This window comes from Trachurus trachurus (assembly GCF_905171665.1).
Source record: "Trachurus trachurus genome assembly, chromosome: 16".
Classification (NCBI taxonomy): Eukaryota; Metazoa; Chordata; class Actinopteri; order Carangiformes; family Carangidae; genus Trachurus; species Trachurus trachurus.
The window spans coordinates 5,135,853-5,158,144 of NC_139902.1; the positions used below are offsets into that span (position 1 = coordinate 5,135,853).

The 22,292-nt window shown below is 42.0% G+C and overlaps 1 protein-coding gene across 1 annotated transcript in view; it reads left to right on the forward strand.

Annotated features, from left to right (window-relative positions):
• The window catches only part of thsd7ab (thrombospondin, type I, domain containing 7Ab), a gene marked incomplete at both ends in the record, with an annotated part of 221,581 nt that overhangs the window by 89,866 nt on the left and 109,423 nt on the right, over nt 1–22,292 (forward strand). The window contains 3 exons of the mRNA XM_083989779.1: nt 1,443–1,646; nt 9,289–9,483; nt 21,903–22,134. Of these exons, the coding sequence (XP_083845905.1) occupies nt 1,443–1,646; nt 9,289–9,483; nt 21,903–22,134 (631 nt within the window). The remainder of the gene's footprint in view (nt 1–1,442; nt 1,647–9,288; nt 9,484–21,902; nt 22,135–22,292) is intronic.

Sequence of the window (22,292 nt, forward strand, 5' to 3'; positions counted from 1 at the left end):
TACTTTGTTCCTTTTCCTTTTTTTTCCCAGCAATTATACCAACGTATTTAATTTAATGTGGAAATAACAAAGTAGATTATTATGCATATTTTATTTTACTAACTTCCGCTGTGGTAAACAAAACAAATTTGATTTTACAGTGTAGTAAATGCTTTTCATGCTCCATTCAACACTCATTGTTTTTTTTGTTTTGTTTTTTTTATAAGAGACCAATATAATTAGTATCCAGTACTGAATAAACATTATTATTCAGCCTGAAAGCCTTAATGAGCCTGCAATCTTCATCACAAGGTTTACTACTTTATATTATTATGTTTATAGCAGCTGTAACCTCACCATATATCTTTATGAATAGTTCATGATTGAATGTCTGTAGACTTAGCAGGTCAGCTTGTTAAAAATACATAGGGAACATGCGTGTGGGTTTTAGTGCTGCCATGTTAGAATAACATAGAATAACATCTGGCGCTCGTCCAATCAGGACGTTCATATTTTGGGTGAAAGTAAATTGTTTGTGCAAAATGATAGATACATCTAATGTGATGAATGTGAAAGAGCCGTTAAATGATCAACGCACTGCTCTGTTCGCTGAAGCTTCAAAATAATGTCAGAGTCCAACTTCTGCTTGACTTGGTTCGTTGGTCACATGTGTGTTGGAACTGCTCATCTGTGACATTATCGGAGGTATACTGTAAAAACCCACCAGAACAATATGGGCGGGGGTGAGATTAGTGGTCGCCTCCAGCTCGCCCCATTTTTCTCATATTCCCATTAGTATTAATGAGTTGTCTGAACAAGTCAGCCATCAAACCAAACCAAGCTAATCACAACCATCTATCATCAGTGGTTGAAAAAAATACTTCATTTCCTTCAAGTACCACCATCACACAGTTCCAAACAGTCCAAACCTACTCAGGTAAAAGGCCAGAAGTGTTGTCAGACATTCAGCAGTAGAAGTGCTCTGAGACTGATTAAGGGTCACTGGATGAATCTGAAGGATTGTGAGATGATTAAAGGGGAAGGAAAGATGAAAACAAATCATTTCTCCGATACAAAATAATATATATATTTTGATTCTCCTCATTAAACATTGGATAATTGGACCTGTGAGTAGATATTTAAATGAAATCCTATGAGAAGAAGGAAGAGAAATGTCTCTTAAGTGTAGCAGTTATGAACGTACAGATAATGTAACAATGGGCTCCTTCAAGTCAAAATGCTTTTAGCAATGAAATAGGTTTGTGATAATAAAAGCTTTTTTCAAAAATCAAAATCTTTGAGGTAAGTAGAAGCTAAAGAATTCAAATACATGTAGTGAAGATTTCTCTGGAGAGAAAGCACAACGTACTATAAAGTACCTGAATCTGAAAAGACAGTGATAACAGACTCGGCATGGTTCTCTATGAGAGCAGCTCAACACTCTGTCTTCTTCCATTCTGCAGGTTTCAAACTGAGGAAGCGACAGATCACCAACGAGCCGACAGGGGGGCCTGGGAACTGCCCCCACCTGGTGGAGGCGGTGCCGTGCGACGAGCCCAGTTGCTACGACTGGCGGCTGCTCAGCCTGGATCAGTGCGTCCCTGGCGACGAGAAGCCATGCGGGCCCGGAGCTCAGCTGGCACAGGTCCAGTGCATCAACAGCAACGGTGAGACGACGGGATAATTCACCCTCATTGTCCAGTAGGGCTTTGACATTTGCCCCCAAAAAATTATATTTGAACTTTCTTTTGTTTATTAATATTAATACCCCCCCCATCCCCCCGAAGCGACAGGATATATATATATATATATTTATAAAGTTTTGCTTTCACCGCGCACTGCTGTCATGCATGCGCGCTTCTGTGTGTGTGTGTGCGTGTGCGTGAATGCCAATAAGAAGCAGCGCTATGCGGAGATGAATGAACGGAATGGCGGCCCGCCACTCCTAAATGAATGTAAAGGAAACACTGTGTATATTTCAACTTCTCCCTCCGTGGTTGTCGCACTCGCAGCCTTTTGCTCCGCCCTTGTTTTTCAGTGAAGAAGTGTGAACAGGCGTCAAGCGCTAATGACGTGATAACGTCATAAGTACAGGAGCCCCAGGTGATCAAAGCTAATGAGCTTGTGTTTCACAACTACAACAGGCTGAAAAAAGCCTTGAATCCGTTTTCAGGCAAACACATTTACTAAAAATAATGCTTATAACAGGTTAGAATATTTAGAGCTGCCCCATATTCGTTTAAATATCTTTTTATTTTTAATATTCAAATATTCGAATAACGAAGTTCGATGCCAAAGCCCTATTGTCCAGGAAGATCGAACCCAAGCTGAGTTATAGCTCTCAGTAACCTGCAGTTCACTCATCAACATATTGTTTCTATAGAGGCCATAGCATTATCACACAAACTCCTGCTTTCCATTTACTCATCTGTAGAGTGTGTTGTGCCTCCGTTTGCGAGGAAGTGCAGCTCTGACCTTGTGTGAAAAACTCTACATTTCCAAAGTGACCTCTGTGCTGACCTCTGGCTGCACAGCTCTGTATGTACGTGAGGAGATTTCCACGGCTGGACTCCTGGTTCGCCATTCATCAACTTTGTGAAGAGTTCTCTCCAGACTCCTCTCCCCTCTCCCTCTCCCCCCACTCCCCCTCCCTCTCTCCCTCCCCTCTCCCTGTTAAACCTCTCCTACTTTAACGCTTGCTCGATTCAGCGTCGCCACCTCTCTCACGCTGTCTTTCTCATTACAGTCTTCCTCTCTCTGCACGCACAATTAAACCTTACTCACACTAAATCAAATCAATCCTCCGTGGGTCTTGGAATATCTCGTGCCCTTTGCTGCTCCTGATTTTTACTGCTGCTCTTTATTACTGTAAATCTTTAATATAAGAGCCAGCAGTGGCGCGGCGCTCCGCTTTTTCCCTATTGCTCTCAGCTGAAGCACAACTGTTAGACTAAATAAGGCACGACACAGTATTGATTTTAATTCAGTTCCTTTTTCCCTGGTAAGCTGTGGATTACATACCATGTTTATTCATTCAGCATGTGAAGTTAGACAGAGCTGCAGCACGAGGAATCTCCTTCACATCCAAATGCACTCGCGTAAATTAGCATTTTATGATCCTGTGTGACGACTGTGGTCCTGTTTTCCCCACCACAGAACTCCATCTGTCCTTGTACAACTGACCACAAATCACAGTTAAAGGCCCAATCCCAATTCTCCCCCTTAGCCCTATGTTTTCACCCCTTCCCCTAACATTCCCCTAGGAAACGAGACGCCACTCAACTGCCGTTACGTCATCATTAAGATTAGCGGCTAATCATTAGCCTAGCTGTAAAAATGCCATACATAAAACATATTAAGCGGCAATATGTATTTAATCATCAAAGATGTTCAATCAAACCCACATAGTTTGATACAACGTTAAAACCACACTCAGCCAGTGTCACAACTAAGCATAAAGTCTGCTAGCTTAATGCTAACGTATAATGTAAAATCTCATAGAAGGGCTAACAAATTAGCATCGCTATCGCCGCAGCAGCTGCTAAAAGTTTAAATATTTTTTCATGCGAGAAAGTCACTGTTAAATCCCCAGTCTGTGGTCAGTTTAACCAGATATCGCCTGTTAGGAAATTTGCTGGTTAAACTCTTTTTAGGAGATTATCTCATTGATAAAATCTAACAACTGTGGCAGTCACATTAGTTTGTTTGAATGAATAGTGAAGCTTCAGTTGCGTATTGCTGGACAGAAGAGCAGCGCTGCCTCGGGATAAGTATTTACAGATATCACCACATTTACATAAATAAATCAACGATTTACAATGAACCGATCAGTCTACATTGAAATTTATTTTGTTAAAGCAGAAGTAAGTGGTCCGGTCGTTTTCGCTAATGCTGCGTTCCAGGCAGGCTTTTGAAATCGTAAATTACAGCTTCAAGTCACAACTTACGACTTTGTAGCGTTCCAGGCAACCCACTCGTGTTTTTCCGACCTGTTTTACCGGTGAAAGTCACTATAACGGCCACTCGTAACTTCCGACCGGTGAACTCGTACCAGATCGAACTGGTACGACTTCACGGTCGGAAAAATACGAGTTTCCTTGAACGCACCATAACAGTCCTCGTCCCTACGTCGCCACATTCACGGCGTCCCTTGGCTGCACACACAGCCCTGCATGCCGTTCTCTCTCCTCATTGGATAAAAACTGTAGGATACGATAAATGTTTTCTCCTCGGCTCAGAGCAGAGCAGAGTGACTGACAGACCCGTGTTTCAGACCAAACACTCTATGTAAGTGATTGCTGTCGGAAGATATAACTATTTAAGACTTATATTAACACAAATATATCACTTACTTCTGCTTTAAGTTAACATTGTTACGGTATGGTATGGTATGATAACCACTTGCACTTTTAAGAAGAAAACAGACGTTACTAGGCTACTACTAATATGTAGTGAAAAAAAACAAGTGTCGTAACTCTAAAATCAATAATGCCACATTAGTTATTTATACAACTATTATGGGAAATCCGTTGTACCCCTTTGTTTTAAGTGATAATCTTGATAGGGCTATGTAGCCCTTCCTCTTAGCCCTAGCTCTTGACCAGAAGTAGAATTGGGACACCACTACCCCTCACATGAACGTGCAAAATTAAGGGAAAGGGCTAAGGGGGAGAATTGGGATTGGGCCCAAGCCTGGGCTGTAGGTGCTTTCTGAGGTTGATGTGGGGCTGCTGGGTACTCACCACCCCTGACAACCAACCACCCACCCACTCACCCCTACCCCCTCCTCTCCCATGTGTTGCAGGAGTAACAGAAACTCCACACTGTTCTCTCTCCCCCCTCTGACTTCGGCTGATTGATCCCTCCCACCTTCACTCCCTCATCTGATGAGAATTGATTTGTTCTGTTTGGATTTTCAGCTCTGCTTTTTTTCGCCTCAGAGATTTTTCACTGCAATGTCGGCAGTATATTTTTCTCGGAGTATGTCCCAGTCATAAAAGAAAAGGCCACACACAGCCAGGGCCCCAGACAACAAGCAAAGGTCGATACAAATGTTATTGAAACTGGCTATTGATATTCCCCGTGCTGAATGCACTGCCCACTTAGGCAGAGAGCCGCTTCTTCTCCACACACCGAGCGTGGACGTCTTCCTCTCGCGCTAGATGCTCCGTTCATTCATGTCGGAGCCTAAAAACTGTGAGGGCTCCTTGTCACTTCTTATTTCCATGCCCTCTGAGTTCAGTCATGATTGGTTCACTGCATATCTGTCAAAGTGACATCTTAATGCAAAGTCGGGCCTGTCCTGACTTTTGAAGCTCAAGCGATTCTCCACTGCTTGAAATTTTTGATTCAGCCGTTGGAAGATTTACATTTTTTCCCGGTGTGGCGTAGTATGCGTCGCTTCCAGAATAAAAATGTTCTCCGCTTGCTTCACGGCAGAACATGCGGCAACATAGACGGAATATGTGGGTTAATAACATTCACATATGGCTGGTTCGTGGAGTTTATTAATAAAACATGAACAGTAGTGTGAAAAAAAATGCAGGATTCCCATGTGGCTCTGCTCTTTGCATGTTCAGTGCCACTTTGGTGTGAAGATAGACCCGAGTCAAAAGTGCATCAGTATGAATATTCTACAGATAATCCATGAAAAAAAGCTTCATAATCAGCTGTCAATGTAAATATGAGAAACGCAAATGAAATGTTTTAAATAATTTCCGTGGTGAAGCATCACATGTGTAAATGCAGGAATATCAGACACGTCTCTGCTTAGATTAGTGTGGAGATTTTTGATGCCTGACAGATTGATCGATTTAGCCTGTGATTAAAAATTATTTGCAAATTAAGTTTAATCCAGTTCTATACAATTCCCCTGCCCTCACCAACATAACAACTTCTGTTTGTCTGAAGCAGCACAGTGCAACTTCACAGCCCAGTGAGTCCAACAGACCAAATATAATGACTTCAAGTCTTTATATTCCATTAAATTACATTTGTATCATCCAGACAGGAGGCCAGACATCCTCCTATTCTATAAAAACCTAAAACTTTTAACGAGACAACAGTAATCAGGATGACCACAGAGTTAAGTCGATTTGAAATTCAAATTAAAACAAAATCCCAGAGAACATTTCAGTGCATTCAGTTTCCATTACAAATTGGATACAGTGCTCTCTGTCTTAGCTGCTTTTCTAGAAATCATGCTAAAATAAAAAAGTCCTCCATAAAGAGTCATGTAGACATATCACTATCAGACCAGGTTCTTATGCTGAATTTTCTCAGATGGTTTCACAAATCGATGAGCAACGCACAATGAAACATGAAATGAAATTCATCCTCCACAACACCAAGGTCATATAAAATAGAAAACCTCCGCTCTTCAGGGATACATTTATACCTGCCTACTTCAGTTGCTGGTGGAAAGTATCAGTTGTTAACTGAGCACACAGGGACCTCTGTACTCTCTCTTTAAATCAAGTCTCGCATAAGGCTCAGTGCTGATTTACACATAATTCCTGAGGTTGGGCTTATTCCGAACCTTCTGTTCCCATTAGTCCTTATGGATATGTAGATTTTTTTTTTTATTACACTAGTAATTGTTTTATGTAAATCAAGGAGTAACAGTTCCAATACGACGATGTAAAATTGCTTAATTACAAATAGTGGTAGACTGCAGTTCCTTGAATGATCAAGTCTGGCTCAGAGAGTGACTCAACCTCCATAGATCCATGAGTTTACAGCATAAAAAAACATGATTACATCCTGACTTTGCTCTCTTTAGTTAATTCCCTCCTTCCACTGTTCAGGAATGTGCTTTTTTTGTAATTCACCTGTTATAATTCCATTAAAGCAGAAGTAAGCGATATTTTTGTGTTAATATAAGTCTTAAATAGTTATATCTTCCGACGGCAATCACTTACATAGAGTGTTTGGACCGAAACACGGGTCTGTCAGTCACTCTGCTCTGAGCCGAGGAGAAAACTTTTCTTGTATCCTACAAGTTTTATCCAATGAGGAGAGAGGACGGCATGAAGTTACGAGTGGCCGTTATAGTGACTTTCACAGGTAAAACAGGTGCAACAGGAAGGAAAAACACGAGTGGGTTGCCTGGAACGCTACAAAGTCGTAAGTCGCTTCAAGGCTTCAAGTTCTGCATTATCTTGAGACTGGATACTTTGAGTGACAGGTGAATGAGCATATGCTTGCCGCAAACTGGCATTCACCAAAGCCCCTCCTCTTTTTGGATTAGTCAGAAGGGAGGCGGAGTCAAGACAGCCATGGTGGAGCAGGCTACCCCCTCAGAAACACTAGTATTAACTGCCAGATGTGCTTAAAGTATCAAAAGTAAAAGTGCTCACCATATTTCACTGTTGTTACAAATGAAACTGGAGCTGCTTATAACCATTGAAGCTCAAAGAAGTAAAAATGTACATAATTTTCCTGTGAAATTCAGTGGGGTATAAGAATAAAGTGGCATAAAATAGAAACAATCAAGTAAGGAACAAGTACACACTCCACACGACTCACAAGTAGAATAAATCCAGCTTCCTCCACACTGAATCCCCTCTACCTGCTGTTTATGAAATGATGTGGATCATGGATTTATTGTGTGTTTCAAATCTGCACTTCTTGTCTGCAGATTTCCTCCTAGTTTGTAAACTAGACACACGAGGCGAGCGCAGAATGCCAAGTCGAAGCCTGTGCCAGTTTGGAGAATCTCCCTCCCAGAGTTGTGTCGGGGAGAACGAGCGTCTTAAGAAAACAAGCACGTCTCCGCAATTTGAAATGGGCTGTGTGCTTGACATTGTGCTATCAATTAAGACACACAGCTGTTCATTTCCCCAGCTGCTCCCGCCGCCTCTGTACTGAAGTGTAGTGTGAGAGGGATAATTTGATTCATGCATCTTGTTGAATCTTTGAGCCTTTAAATGTATTCTCATCTCTCAAGTTACTAGGCTACCGAGTGCATCCAAGATTAGCGAGTAAACTTTTTTATCACGTAATCAGGAGAAAAAAAATTCACCCGCACTCAAAAATATGTTTTTTCATTGACACTGATAAAATCAACCTGTTACACTCAGGGCTTTTTTTTTTCTCCCTCTCATTAAACCAGCAGCACCTTTAATGACCGTCTTTACAGTTAGTGGGTGTAAATTTAGTCGTGGGTCATAACATATTTTCACAGATGTATTTAGGGCACAGCATTGCACACTGTGACAGACCCCACCATTTAATTTGGGTAAATAGACCAATATATTAACGAGGAAAAGGTGACGCCTCACTTTGAAATTTCTGCTGTTTACATTGCAGCTCGTTAATATAAGCAGACTGATAAAGAGGCTGTGGTGTAGTCATACTAATGAGGATATCATCCTTGATATAGCACTAATGTGCAGTGAACTTTTTCACTGTTTTAATGGGCTGATATCAGTACTGTACCTTTGATGCTGAAATTCCTCTGCCCTCATTTCTTAAATAATTCCTCTTTTCTGTTCATGTAAAACCAACAACATTCACTCCATAGATAGATAGATAGATAGATAGATAGATAGATAGATAGATAGATTTTAACTCGTGAATATAAAAACTATAATATTAAATTATATTGTAATATATTATGATATAATAAATTCAATATAGACAGGTATATTTCACACAGTGAATGAAATTAGAAATTGCTTTGAATAAATTACACATCTGAATGCATCTAGAAATTTAAAAATTGCAACATCACTAGACTGGCACAGTCTGATATGCTCTGTGTGAGTGTGTGTGAGTGTATTTGAGTTAGTGAGTTAGGGATTCTCTTGGCTTTTCTGCAGATCCCCATGATTCTAGTCTATTATTACCTCATTATTACTGAGAGACTGTTGCTCCATATGAAGCCATCATATTCTCTCTAGTGCCACCTTGTAACAAAAGCTCATCACCCTGCTGTCACCATCTTATCTTGTTACCAACTTATTTAGTAGTTTTTTGTATATATCTTTATTCTATTATTTTATATAGTATATGTATTTATAGTATATGTGTATTTTTTTGCATATAGTATATGCATATCTTTTGCACTAGAATATTTTAATTCATTCTATTTTATTTTATTTAAATTCTTAATTCTCTAAATTCTTATTCTATTCTATTTTTGGTACCTTTATGTTTGCACCTGACACCAAGACAAGTTCCTTGTGCTGTAAACTGACCTTTACTGCTCTTGGCAATAAAACAGTTCTGATTCTGATTCTGATTCTGATCTTATCACCATAGTTCAGTCCTTTACTCTGTGGTCTGTTGTGTGTTTTTTTCCTCCAGGGGAGGCGGTGGACAGAAACCTCTGCTCATCCACCCCGGCCCCGGAGCCCGTGCCCTGCGAGGTGCCTTGCTCGAGGGACTGCGTGCTCAGCGACTGGACCCCGTGGTCCACCTGCTCCCAGACCTGCTCCAGCAAGACCATCGAGGGGAAGCAGATGAGGACCCGCTCCATTCTGGCTTACAACGCCGGGGAAGGTGAGTCTCCCTCCGCTCTCCACCTGCCGGCAGCTCTCCGCCGCCGCCCCATCACGTATGGAAATGTATGCAGATGAGGCCTGGATATTGGCTTAGTCATGGCCTTTCAAGTCGTCCTCTGCTGTCACTCACTGAATGTCTGGATTTCACACTTGTCTGCCTGTGCATTTGTCCTTATCTCAAACAGTCTGCTTATCTGTCCTGGTGATTATTTCTGTTGGTCCGTCTCCTCGCCTGACACTCACTTTTTATCTCTTTCTAAGATCATTTCTTTGCATATGCTTGTTCTCTCTGGTTTGAATCTGTGTGTGTGTGTGTGTCTTTTTTTCTTTTTGTCATGTCACCAAACGTTCTGCTGTGTCTTATCTGGGTGTGTGTGTGTTTTTTTTTTTCCTCTCAGTCACTGCGATGGTTGTAGCCTGGATCACAGTGATGGAGGGTAACGTTTGTAATTAAAGTTTTGCTGCTAGCTGTTTTAAACCCCTAGCTATGTGTCGACATGCAGCAGAATGGAAACGGTTAGCTTGTTGTGCCGTCTAAAAAACGATGTACATTATCATAACAGCTTTAGGGTAACTTATAATTGATTTAGTACTTATTCAGCCAGCGTAGTGGAGGCGCGTTGGCCATGTGTGAAATAGCTTCATTGTCTTAGCTGTTTTCTGTTGTCGTGCGGTAGCGTTAGTGTGTGTACTGCATATCTCACCTGTCACATTAACATATCTCACATCTGTGTTCATCAAAGGTCTTTCACGGGTGCCGAAGTTTCCGGAACTTTTTGGTAAATGTTCCACAGTAGATTATAGTTATTAGTGTTGGAAGTAGCTTTAGAAAGGAGGAAACGTGCAGAAGGAAAACTATATTTAAGTGTATTCTGTCTTTCCAGTCACATATTTATGAACACATACTCAGGAACAATACCTGAAAGGAAGCTTTGTCTCCCTACAACAGGTTCTCCTTGCAAAGTAGATTATCTGATTAGATTTTGAGCTCCTCTGCAGAATCTGCAGCTGCTGTTTTGCATATTAATGAGGAAATAAAAACTGTTGAAACTACAGGAAGTCAAAGCTTTAAGATGCAGGGTTCATATTAATATGCAACCAACTATATGTTGGCGCGGAGTCATGTCCTAATTAATACATTAATACGTCTAATTAAAGACCTGTTTAGCATAACTGCTTATATTGAATCCCATGGTGATTATGATGGGACTTTATGAAGTCTGAGTGACTCTTTACTGTTTGACATTCATCATTTGAATCGTATTCAGGATGCATCCTAAGTGGCCATCGCTCCACTAATCTGCCCTGCAAATGCAAATATGTTTTTAAAAAAATAACTCGCTCATGGAGTTTCAGAGTTCTAACCCCAATTCAAATGCAAAACCACCTGTTTATACTTTGAACATAAAAAAACAACTTTGAGCACAGATATACCTGGAAGCCTCCAACAGATAAACACCAAGCACAACCACCTGTCATCATGTCTATCATTCATTTGTTGTTAATTAATTTTTTTTATCATTATTGTCACATTCTGTCTATCATTAACTTGCTGGATTTATCCATTGCTCCATCATTGGTGGTTTATGTATCTTGTATCTCAGGCTGCTTCATTGTACAACATGCAGCCGTGGAGGTAATGGTTTGTTGGGGTGAGCGAGCGTTGGCCCGGTGTTCCTCAGCTGGCGCCATGCCGTCAGCAGAAAAGAAGTCGTTCTCAGTAACTATTAGCTGGCGTGTGATTCAGGCCCGACTGTGCGCACACGGCCACTCATTACAGAGCTGGCTCCCTGTCAACCACGGCAGCGAAATACAGGTGCAAAGGACTCGGCAGTCCTGCAATGCCTCTCAATCTCCGCTGAAAGCCTTAAGTGTCGGCAATTACTCTTAACCGTAGAGGGCTCTCTCAGTCCATCGACCCAACCACTGTCTGACTGAGGGACTGTAGCCTCAACAAGAGAAATGAGAGGGGGGGCGGACTCCGACGAGGAGGGGGAGGCTGTAAAGGGGAATGGGGAAAACAATAGATGGAGGTTATACTCACAGAAGTGCTGGAAGTCTGACCTGTGACTTGCAGCAGGATTCAGGAACTCCCCTCAGGATTTCAGATTGTCTCCACGAAGCAAAATACCTGCTCAGTTCAGTTCATACAACTTTATTTATCCCAAATAGGCAATTTATTTACAGCTTTACACATGCATACAACAATCAGTAAAGGAAACATTCAAAGAAATATGGGCACATAAAATCAATCCAAATATATAAAATTCCATAAATAAATCAACTAAAAATAGTCAATTTCATCTCAAATGGGTGGATATGAAGATATGTCTTCATGATGAAATCCTATTCAGGGAGTGATGGGCCAGAGCCTAGACCCCAACTTCTAAATGTAGCTGAAGCTGCAATAAACTTTGAATGGTGAGTTTTCTATATGGAAGCCCTACACAGCCATACAGTTTATTCCCTCCATTCCCCCCTGAGGTGATGGGATCACTTTCTTCAAGAAAATGAAACTTTGTTTTCCCGAGATAACGACATAATTAATTGGAAAATCTTCAGATAAGAGAACAACTATATTGACTGTCCGTTGAAGGAAGCATCATTCAGTGCAGCGATATCAGGGCTGCAGGAAAATATTGATCAGTGCATCATATATATCTCTTCAATCAAGGCCAGACACAGAGTGGAACAGCTTAATGCCTCGCTATAGACAATATACACATGAGTGTGTGAGGTTAAAGAGGCCCTGTACTTCTCCATAGGTGATGGAGGATGACTGAGAGATGCTGATCAGCACGCTGCCTCCTACTGTGTGACAGAAATATCAGCCTCATCTCTAATTAACAAGTTCAGTTTCATTTTCACCTAGTTATCTGGAGAAAAAAAAAAAAAACGTCCATTTGGCTGCTCAGAGCCTCTGTACTTACTTTACAACAGGTGACTATTTAGTGCCGTGTGTGGTTGGCTGTGTATCTTTAGTACGAGTTAATTTTGAGTTCATTAGTAATTTGATGTGAAACTGGCTGAGTCAAAAAAAAAAAAAAAATACACAGAGCACTCCAAACATCAAAACCAGTCACCTGTTTTAATAGCAGCTAATTGATAAGTGTTGTTTCCTCCACAATGTTAGATAAGCTGAAGCTGATCAGATACAGGATTAATGGCAAAAACACTTGTTGATGAGAACACACACGGCCTCTTCAACAAATTATTTTGGTCAAAAAAAGAGTAGATAGGGGTTTCCGGTGTCATGGCGGAGTGAAGACGCACACTCCTGCGCTCCTCACCTGTTTCGAGATTTATTTACTTTTATCATCAAATTATCCGAACCACACACACACATTTTGGTGTGTAGAACTTTGTTGTAAGACTCGGCAAACAGCAGGACTTCATGATGAGCGGAAGACCCAACACGAGAGCAACCCAGTCGTCTTTGGCCCAGTCGAGCGAGACCGCAGCTAGCTGTAGCTACTCCGGCGAAGCTACAGAGGCTGGGGCTAGCACGAGCTCGCAACTCACCCGTGAAGATTTTAAGGGACTGCTCGACCACATGAAAGACGAGATCCTGTCGGAGCTTCGTTGCACGGTTGCCACGCTGCAGTCCACAGTCTCATCTCACGTCGTTAAAATCCAGGAGGTGGAAGAAGGTTTAAACGACGTGGATGGCAGAGTCACCGCGCTGGAGCGCTCATATGCTGATTTGAAGGCTGAAAATGAAAAGCTCCGTGCTCACGTGGATGACCAGGAGAACAGGTCACGAAGGCAGAACATCAGAGTTGTTGGTCTCCCGGAAAAAATTGAAGGCGGTCATCCCACCACCTTCATGGAAACTTTCCTGGTGGAGGTATTCGGGGAGGACAGCTTCCCTCATAAACCAGAAGTGGACCGCGCTCACCGCGCCCTCAGACCGCCGCAGCAAAACGGGCCCCCGCGAGCCATGATCGCCCGTCTACATCATTACCGGACCAAGGAACGGATCCTACGCTTATCCTGGGAGCGAGCTGGACAGCTGGCATACCGGGGGCAGAAGATCAGCTTTTATCCTGACCTCAGCATTGACCTGGTCCGAAGGAGAGCGGCTTTCAACCCAGTAAAGAAACAACTTCAGGAGGCTGGCGTGAAATACTCGCTCGCATATCCTGCAACCCTCCGGTTCACATATAACGGGTCCAAACACGAGTTCAAGTCACCGCAGGATGCAGCCGCCTTTGCCAAAGCAAATATCCAGAAGACGGGGGAAGCTCCGGCGGCCGCGGGGAGCGACGATATGCCCGCATTAGAGGACTAACCGGCTGGTTTCCTCATTTTTGACCGCTGAAATGTGCGCACTGTTGGAGATTATTCCCCCTGGTCACAGTCTGTAAGTGGTGCTATGTTTACTAGTCCGTGTCGAACTGCTGTGATATTATATTGAAAGTTGACATATGAGACCAGTTTAATTTCACTGTTTTTTTTTTTTTTTTTTTTTTTTTTTTTTTATGCATTTGACAAACAACTTAAAGTTACCATTGCACTAGCTCAGTTTATTATTCGTGTCGGACCACCGACGATGTAGACTGATCCCAGCCCCTCTCACTTTCTTGTTTGTGTACTAGCGAAAAAGAGAGGGCTTTTTTTTTTTTTTTTTTTTTTTCTCACAGATGTGTGATCCGTTTTACTAAAGACATGTTTTGCAACTTTGCAAAGTTATGCTAAGTTCTCAGTAAAGTAAATGTCTATCCTTTATTGCAAAATTACCATGATTATCATCATTTCTTGGTTTCATGATGATGATATAAGTTGTCACTTACAATTTTTGAGTGAGGAGTGCTAAGATGCATGTTAGGTTTAATGCATCTTAGAAGCTTTTGTAGTAGTTGGTTAAGTACAGCACTTAGTTTGGGTAAGTGCTATGGTGGGGTGGGGGGCATATCCTCTGGATTGTGTTTCTTAGTTTTTTTCCCTTTTTCTTTTCTTTTCACGTTTTTTTGCTTTGCACTACTTAAAGTTTTTCACCATAAGAATACCAGCTATACTCACCTGCATCGATTTCTTATTGAACAAAATGACTGGGGTTAAGAATAGAAAGCTCAATTTGATCTCTTGGAATGTAAAGGGCTTAAACCACCCAGTTAAAAGGAATAGAGTACTGGCCCATCTCTCTCAGTTGCATGTGGGCATAGCGTTTCTACAAGAAACACACTTTCGCAACGCTGATGTTAATAGAATTCGTAGAAGCTGGGTTGGGGAGGTCTATCACTCGAGATTCAACTCCAAGGCCAGAGGCACTGCTATACTCATCCACAAAGATATTTCATTCACAGCTGAGAAAATTGTGGCCGACTCAAGCGGTAGATATGTGATAGTCACTGGTAAACTCCTTAATAAATCTGTAATTCTAGCAAACATATACGCTCCTAACTGGGACGATGAGGCTTTTATGAAATCCTTTTTTTCAGCCCTGCCCGATGCTGATGTTCATAACTTAATTATTGGTGGGGACTTTAATTGCGTTCTTTGTCCTGAGCTAGACCGCTCCACTGCTAAACCTGGACCGCTTTCCAAGTCAGCCAAAGTCATTCATAACTATATAGAACAATACGGGCTGTTCGAACCCTGGAGGTTTAATTTTCCAACTGGTAGAGCGTTTTCTTTTTTCTCGCCAGTTCATAGTACTTACTCTCGAATTGATTATTTCTTGCTTGACACTCGGCTTATTCCCCTTATAGACCACATCACATATCATAGTATAGTTATCTCCGATCACGCCCCACTCTCTTTCGAATTGTCTTTCCCTGAGCAACCCCCTGCATGCAGAGCATGGCGCTTGAACTCTCTTTTACTCTCAGACTCTAAATTTACAAAATTTGTAAGCACTCAGATAAAGTTCCTTATTGAAACAAATGCCACGCCAGATATCTCTCATGGTATTCTTTGGGAGACCTTAAAAGCCTTCCTGCGTGGCCAGATTTTTAGTTTCATTTCCCACAGTAAAAAAGAAAACATTTCTAAATTAAAGGAACTCAGTGATAATATAGCCCAGTTAGATGCACAGTATGCAACCTCACCTACTCCTGAACTCTATCAGAAGAGGATTCTTCTTCAAACCGAGTTTGATCTAGCCTCAACTGCCAAGGCTGAGCACCTGCTTCTAAGGGCCAGGCATACTGTGTATGAATTTGGGGACAAAGCAGGCAGACTTTTGGCTCACCAAGCTCGACAGTCATACATGTCGCGTCAAATAACTCAAATACAGACCACCTCAGGCTCCATGGTCACTGACCACAAACAAATTAATGACACGTTTGCTGAGTACTATGGTAAATTATATACTTCAGAGTGCACTACCGGCCCCGGTGAAGCAGACTCTTTTTATCAGGAACTGAATCTACCTAGGCTGAACGATACTTGGAGATCTAGTCTTGAAAATCCATTGACAGTTGAGGAAGTTCGGGAAGCCATTAACTGCATGCAGTCTGGGAAAACACCCGGGCCCGATGGGTTCCCAGTGGAATTTTTCAAAAAGTTCTCTAGTGAACTTTCCCCATTACTTTTGAATATGTACAATGAAGCCCTCCTGCACGGCCAGCTGCCACAAACATTGAGGCAAGCCTCTATATGTCTAATTCCTAAAAAAGACAAAGACCCCCTTCGCTGTGAGTCCTACCGCCCAATTAGTCTACTCAACGTGGACTGTAAGATTCTTGCGAAATGTCTTGCCAAGCGCCTTGAAAAGGTTCTCCCAGCCCTCATTTCACCTGATCAAACAGGATTTGTTCAAGGACGACACTCCTTCTCGAACACCCGTAGGCTTCTTGATATATTGTACACCCAGTCAGAGTCTTATTCTCCTGAAATTATTGTTGCCTTAGATGCAGAAAAGGCTTTTGATCGGGTGGAATGGGGCTTCCTTTTCGATACCCTTTCAAGATTCGGTTTTGGACCCACTTTTATTTCCTGGGTCAAATTACTTTACAGCGGTCCCTTAGCCTCAGTTCGAACAAACGAAACGCAATCAAGCTATATCCCTTTGTACCGTGGAACGAGACAGGGATGCCCCCTATCGCCGCTGCTTTTTGACTTAGTGATTGAGCCGCTTGCAATTTCCTTAAGACAGTGTTGCACCTTCGAGGGGATAATCCGAGGTGATAAGGTACATAAGGTGTCACTGTACGCAGACGACCTCCTCCTATATATTACCAATCCTGCAAAGTCCCTTCCGTCCATTCTATCTAAGTTGGAACAGTTCGGGAAACTCTCCGGTTACAAGGTCAATATGCAAAAAAGTGAAGTTTTCCCTCTCAACCCCACCGCCCTTAATATTCCTGCTTCCATGTTCCCTTTCAGGAGAGTAACATCCCATTTTAAATACCTGGGGATTACCGTCCCTCGCTCTTTTCAGCTATTATATAAACTTAATTATTCTCCTTTAATTGACAAATGCAAAAAAGATTTGGAGCGTTGGCGCATGTTACCGTTATCATTGGCTGGGCGTATTAATTTGCTTAAAATGAATATAATTCCTAAATTTATATATCTTTTCCAGAATATCCCTGTATTCATTTCCAAAAAGAAGTTTAATTCTCTTGATAGGATATTTTCTAATTTTATCTGGGATGGCAAGCAGCCTCGGATTGGTAGGGCCTTTTTACAAAGACCCAAAACAGCGGGTGGGATGTCTATGCCCAACCTCCTTTACTATTACTGGGCTAGCAATATTCAGAAAGTTATCACACATGTCCAAAGCAATCCTTCTGAGCATGCGCCTGATTGGGTAAAGATGGAAGCACATGATCTCCCTCTCCACTCTTTAGTTACTTCCCCTTTACCTCTAGCAATTCCTACATCACACATTAATCCAGTCGTAGCTCATACACTTAAAATTTGGTCACAGTTTCGGAAGCAATTCGGCCTGCAAAAAGCCTCCTTAATGGCACCCATTGCGTCAAACCATCTCTTTACACCAGCCCAGTTGGATCTGTCTTTTCGCGCATGGCACAGGAACGGAATACAAGTTATTAAAGATTTGTATATTGATGGGGTATTTGCATCATTTGCTCAGCTGGTGGAAAAATTTGGCTTACCCCAGTCACATCACTTCCGCTTTTTTCAGATTAGGGACTTTGCCCGAAAGGGTTACCACCCTTTCCCTGAGCTGCCTCCAGAGACAGCCCTGGATACTCTTCTAGCCACAAAGACAAGTCTTAAGGGCGCCATCACAAGGATATATAATACACTAACTAACATAAATCCTCAGCCCACTACAAATATTAGGACTCTCTGGGAGGAGGATCTTGGCACACCTCTCTCCAATGATACGTGGGAGTCAGTCCTAAAGCAAGTACACTCATCTTCCTCTTGTAGTAGATATGGCCTTATACAATTTAAAATTGTTCACCGTGTTCACCTAACCAAGGCCAAACTGGCTAGGATTTATCCCAGCGCTGACCCTACGTGTGACCGGTGCAAACATGCACCGGCGACCTTAATACATATGTTTTGGACATGTTCCACTCTTCGCACATTTTGGCTTGCAATATTTAATTCCTTGAGTGAAGCTTTTAGTATGGTTATTGATCCGCATCCTTTAATAGCTTTATTTGGTGTAAGACCTGGGGACTGTGTCTGGCCATTAAATATGTACAATGTGGTGGCTTTCACTACTTTACTTGCCCGTCGCCAAATACTGTTAAATTGGAAGAGCTCCAAACCTCCATCCCATGCCAGATGGATCAGGGACATTATGTTTCACCTTAAGTTGGAAAAGATTAAATTCACCCTGAGAGGTAATAAGGACAAGTTTAACAAGGTCTGGATGCCTTTTCTGATTTATTTTGATAACATGACTGATGTGACAAACTGGGACTAGTAGAGGATATCTTTGCATATGCAGGTGAAAAACTGGTAACTTAAACCATTGCTGTCTTTTTATTTTATTTTGTTTTATTTAATTTTATATTATTATTATTATTATTATTATTTATTTATTTATTTATTTATTTATTTATTTTCTTAAGCAGTCTATTCAGCTGTCACCTTTTTTTTTTTTTTTCCCTTATCACATTATTTTCTCTGTATTTTCTTTTCTCTTAGAGGATCTGGGACAACGGGGTGGCGGGAGGCGGGCGGGGGCTTAATGTGTACATTTACTGAATCTGTGATTTGTGTGTGTTTAATTACAAATGCCAATAAACAGATTTTTCAAAAAAAAAAAAAGAGTAGATATACTGAAAGCACTGATAAGTAAATGCTGGATTTATTAAGTGTCAGCGACTTGAGATAAAAAGTCATTTTAGATTGACAAAAAAAATGAATAAATAGTGGGGAAAGCTATCTGTATTCAGAATGGACTTTCTCGGCGGCTTAAATTGATTTCTTGGCAGCACCTGCTGAATATTAAAACGGCGCATGTCCAGCTCACACCTCCAAAGTTTCCAGGACTATTACTGAGTCATGGGTTCTGGAAACAGCAGGTTCTAATAGTGACCTTTAATCCCAGAGAGGAGGGATGATGCTAAGAATGAACATGTGACTATGAAATACGCTAACTATTAAGTACATTATAATGTGTAGGAATTCCCCCCATCTAGTGGTGCGGTTGCATATCTGAACGTATTCTTGATGTTGCATTCACGTGAAATCGGGCAGACGTCAGACAGACAACAGACGCTGCATGTAACAGGATAAACAAGCGTCTATGTAAACAAGTACGAGGCAAGCACGAGGCAAAACAATACAGGCGTGACAATATGTTGTCATGGTGATGTCGTATTGTTTACCCACGTTTTACCGTCTTTCTCTCGTGGAGTAAAATGACATCCGGTTGGTTTGCCGACGGCCGTCTGCCTGACTGCACCTGAATGCAACACCAGTGCCTCCGTCCTTCCTCACACTACACAGTGGTGACAGTTTTAACAGGCCGAGCCGACAGCTCCGCTGAGTTTCCGTGGTTACCTACGGTCACGCTGACACTCAAAGTAAAAAATGGCAATGCAACATGGCCGCCTCGGTTCGGTGCGTCGCCCACTTATGTATTTGTAACGACTTGTAACAACTCATTCTAAGGTACAAGAAAGCTTTCATTTGTATGCGGCTGTGATTCGACTTCAGTGAAATACAGATTTATGAAAGCAATATTTGTTTTTTGCTAATAAAAAGCCAAATAAGTTACACACTGCGGCTTTAAACAAATTGAAGAAGATGGCTCAATGGCATCACATGGGATCAGCAGCAGCCACATATCAATCAATCATGCTGTCGCCTCAGGGAAACAAACCCTCCTGAAATTTTAAACAGGCTCTTTTATTGTTTATTTTAGATATTGTTTATTTAAGACCTCCTATGTCCTTGTGTGGAAGAGTACTTTTTAGGTCCTCGTGAAAAGTGTGTTTCAGAACATTAAAATCTGGCTATATCTTTTTATGAAGCTGCCACTGAGTGTAAGTGCTCAGGTTGGAGACGATTTATGGTTCCCTCCTACTTATGTCAATAAAATCCAGGTGCGCTTTGGCAAACACAGCTATTATGACTTTGTTCTGCGCCGCTAAGTTACACGCGCAAAGTGAAAAAAAGCTGCTGAAAGTGTCTCTTAAACAATTGAACTCTAGGAAAGTCTCACTATAAAGGCGCTTTAAAGTGTTAGAGTGCAGGTTCTATTCAGTGTGTTCCACAGATCCAGGAGTTTCAGGCAGAAAAATAGGTTAACGGCAATTGTTCGACAGGTTGTGCTGGATTTAACAGAGCTTCTTACTGGAGGGAAAATGTGCTTAAGCCCCGAGTCTGAGCAGCAGATAACTCCAGACGTATCATAACTCCTGGCCTGGAGTCAGGATATTTTTCAAAGATGATCATCAATGAGAAAGAAGTGCTTGACTTCACCAGTACAACACGGTCCGAGTGGGTGAAGGTGTTAATTGTATGTTTCTAGTGTCAATCACCCTGATGGAGGTGAAATAAACAGGTTTAGTCAGCTCGTGTTGCTGAGCTCCTGCTGGGGTCGACGACTGTTGACGTGGCAACGGCACAGTCCTCCTCAAACTGTGTCAGCCAGGCTTTATTTATTATTTTCTAGTGGAGCCAGTGGTAAACGCCACAGTTCACACAGTCAGGAGGGATCCTCAGCAAGAAAACAACAACACACATATAGAGGAAGATAACACAGAAGCCCACATCAAACAAACCCAAAACATCCCACAATAATCAGATGTTTACATACAGGCTACAGCAGCAGTGGTTCACTCTATCGATCAGATTTCATATTATTATCTGATGATTATCTCCTGACAAGGTTATTATGTCACTTCTGTAGTAAACTGGTTTAAAATGAGCATTTATTTAGACTCATATCCAACATCTAACTTCCTGTCAGAGAAACACAGCTCTTCTCTTCTCTTCTCTTCTCTTCTCTTCTCTTCTCTTCTCTTCTCTTCTCTTCTCTTCTCTTCTCTTCTCTTCTCTTCTCTTCTCTTCTCTGCTCTGCTCTGCTCTGCTCTGCTCTGCTCTGCTCTTCTCTTCTCTTCTCTTCTCTCCTCTTCTCTTCTCTTTTAGTAGGACAGGTGGTGTAAATACTGTGGGTTTATCAGAGCCTTCTATTCTGATGGTTGAGAGTGAGTGAAGCAAAACAGTGGAGTTTTGGACCATGAACCAAAAATAATGAACTGACAGAGTTACTGTAAATGGAGCTGCAGAGTTGAGTCTTATCTGTGGGTGTGTATACTGTAGTGTTACTGAATAGTGTTGTAGTCAAGACCACCTAACCCGAGACCGGGTCAAAACCAAGACCAAGACTTTGAGGGGGTCGAGACCAAGACCAAACCAATGCGAGACCATTTTCAAGACCATTATTGCATTCAGAGCCAGTCCTCATAATACTGTAATAATATGGCTTGATATTTACATTATTCCTCTGCTAAAAAGACAATATAATTTGATATAAAATCTAACCAATTGAAACAAAGTTTGGATTGAACAGAAGAACACAGAACAGAACCTGCTGAAGTCTCCTCCCACTGTTGACTCTGGTGACACCAATGTTTCAGATGGTTACACAAGCAGAAACTTTTGTAAATACTTATAATTATCTTACGTAAAGTTATTGAATTACATTACATAAACCAAAGTGAGCGAGTGACAGAGACATTTAAAACAGTTTTAAAAAGATGTCACTGCAGCTGTGGTCTTGACTGGTCTGAGAAAAGTCCCTTGTCCAGCTTGACTTGGACCGAGACAAGACCAAGACTTTGAAAACTGGTCTCAAGACCGGTCCGGTCTCAAGCACTACAACACTAGTATGATGACTAACTTGTATCACATTAAATGTCTTTATTTGTCACATTCTTATAAGTAGAACATGCAGTGATTGGTTTAGTGTTAGTTTCTCCAGATGTATCATCTTGTCCTGTTTAGACCCTCACTGTGTTCTGTCTTGTCTGCCAGGCGGCGCCCTGTGCCCCAACAGCAGTTCCCTTCAGGAGGTGAGGAACTGTAACGAACACGCCTGCACCGTGTACCACTGGCAGACGGGGCCGTGGGGCCCCTGCGCCGAAGACCCCTCGTCCTCGTCCCTCAACGTGTCCACGGGCGACGGCCAGGGCCCCTGCTCCATGGGGATGCAGACCCGCAAAGTCATCTGCGTGCGCGTCAACGTGGGACAGGTGCCTCCCAAGAAGTAAGACATTCCACACGTTGTGTTTCTGTGGCTCCGCCTGCTTTGTCTGCCTATCAGCGGTGGTGCGTGTTTGCTTTTTACCAGCTGGGTCTGTGCCATAAATATGCGTGCAGGTTGCTACTCCCTGCAGCGGTCATATTTAGACTTAGTGGTTATTT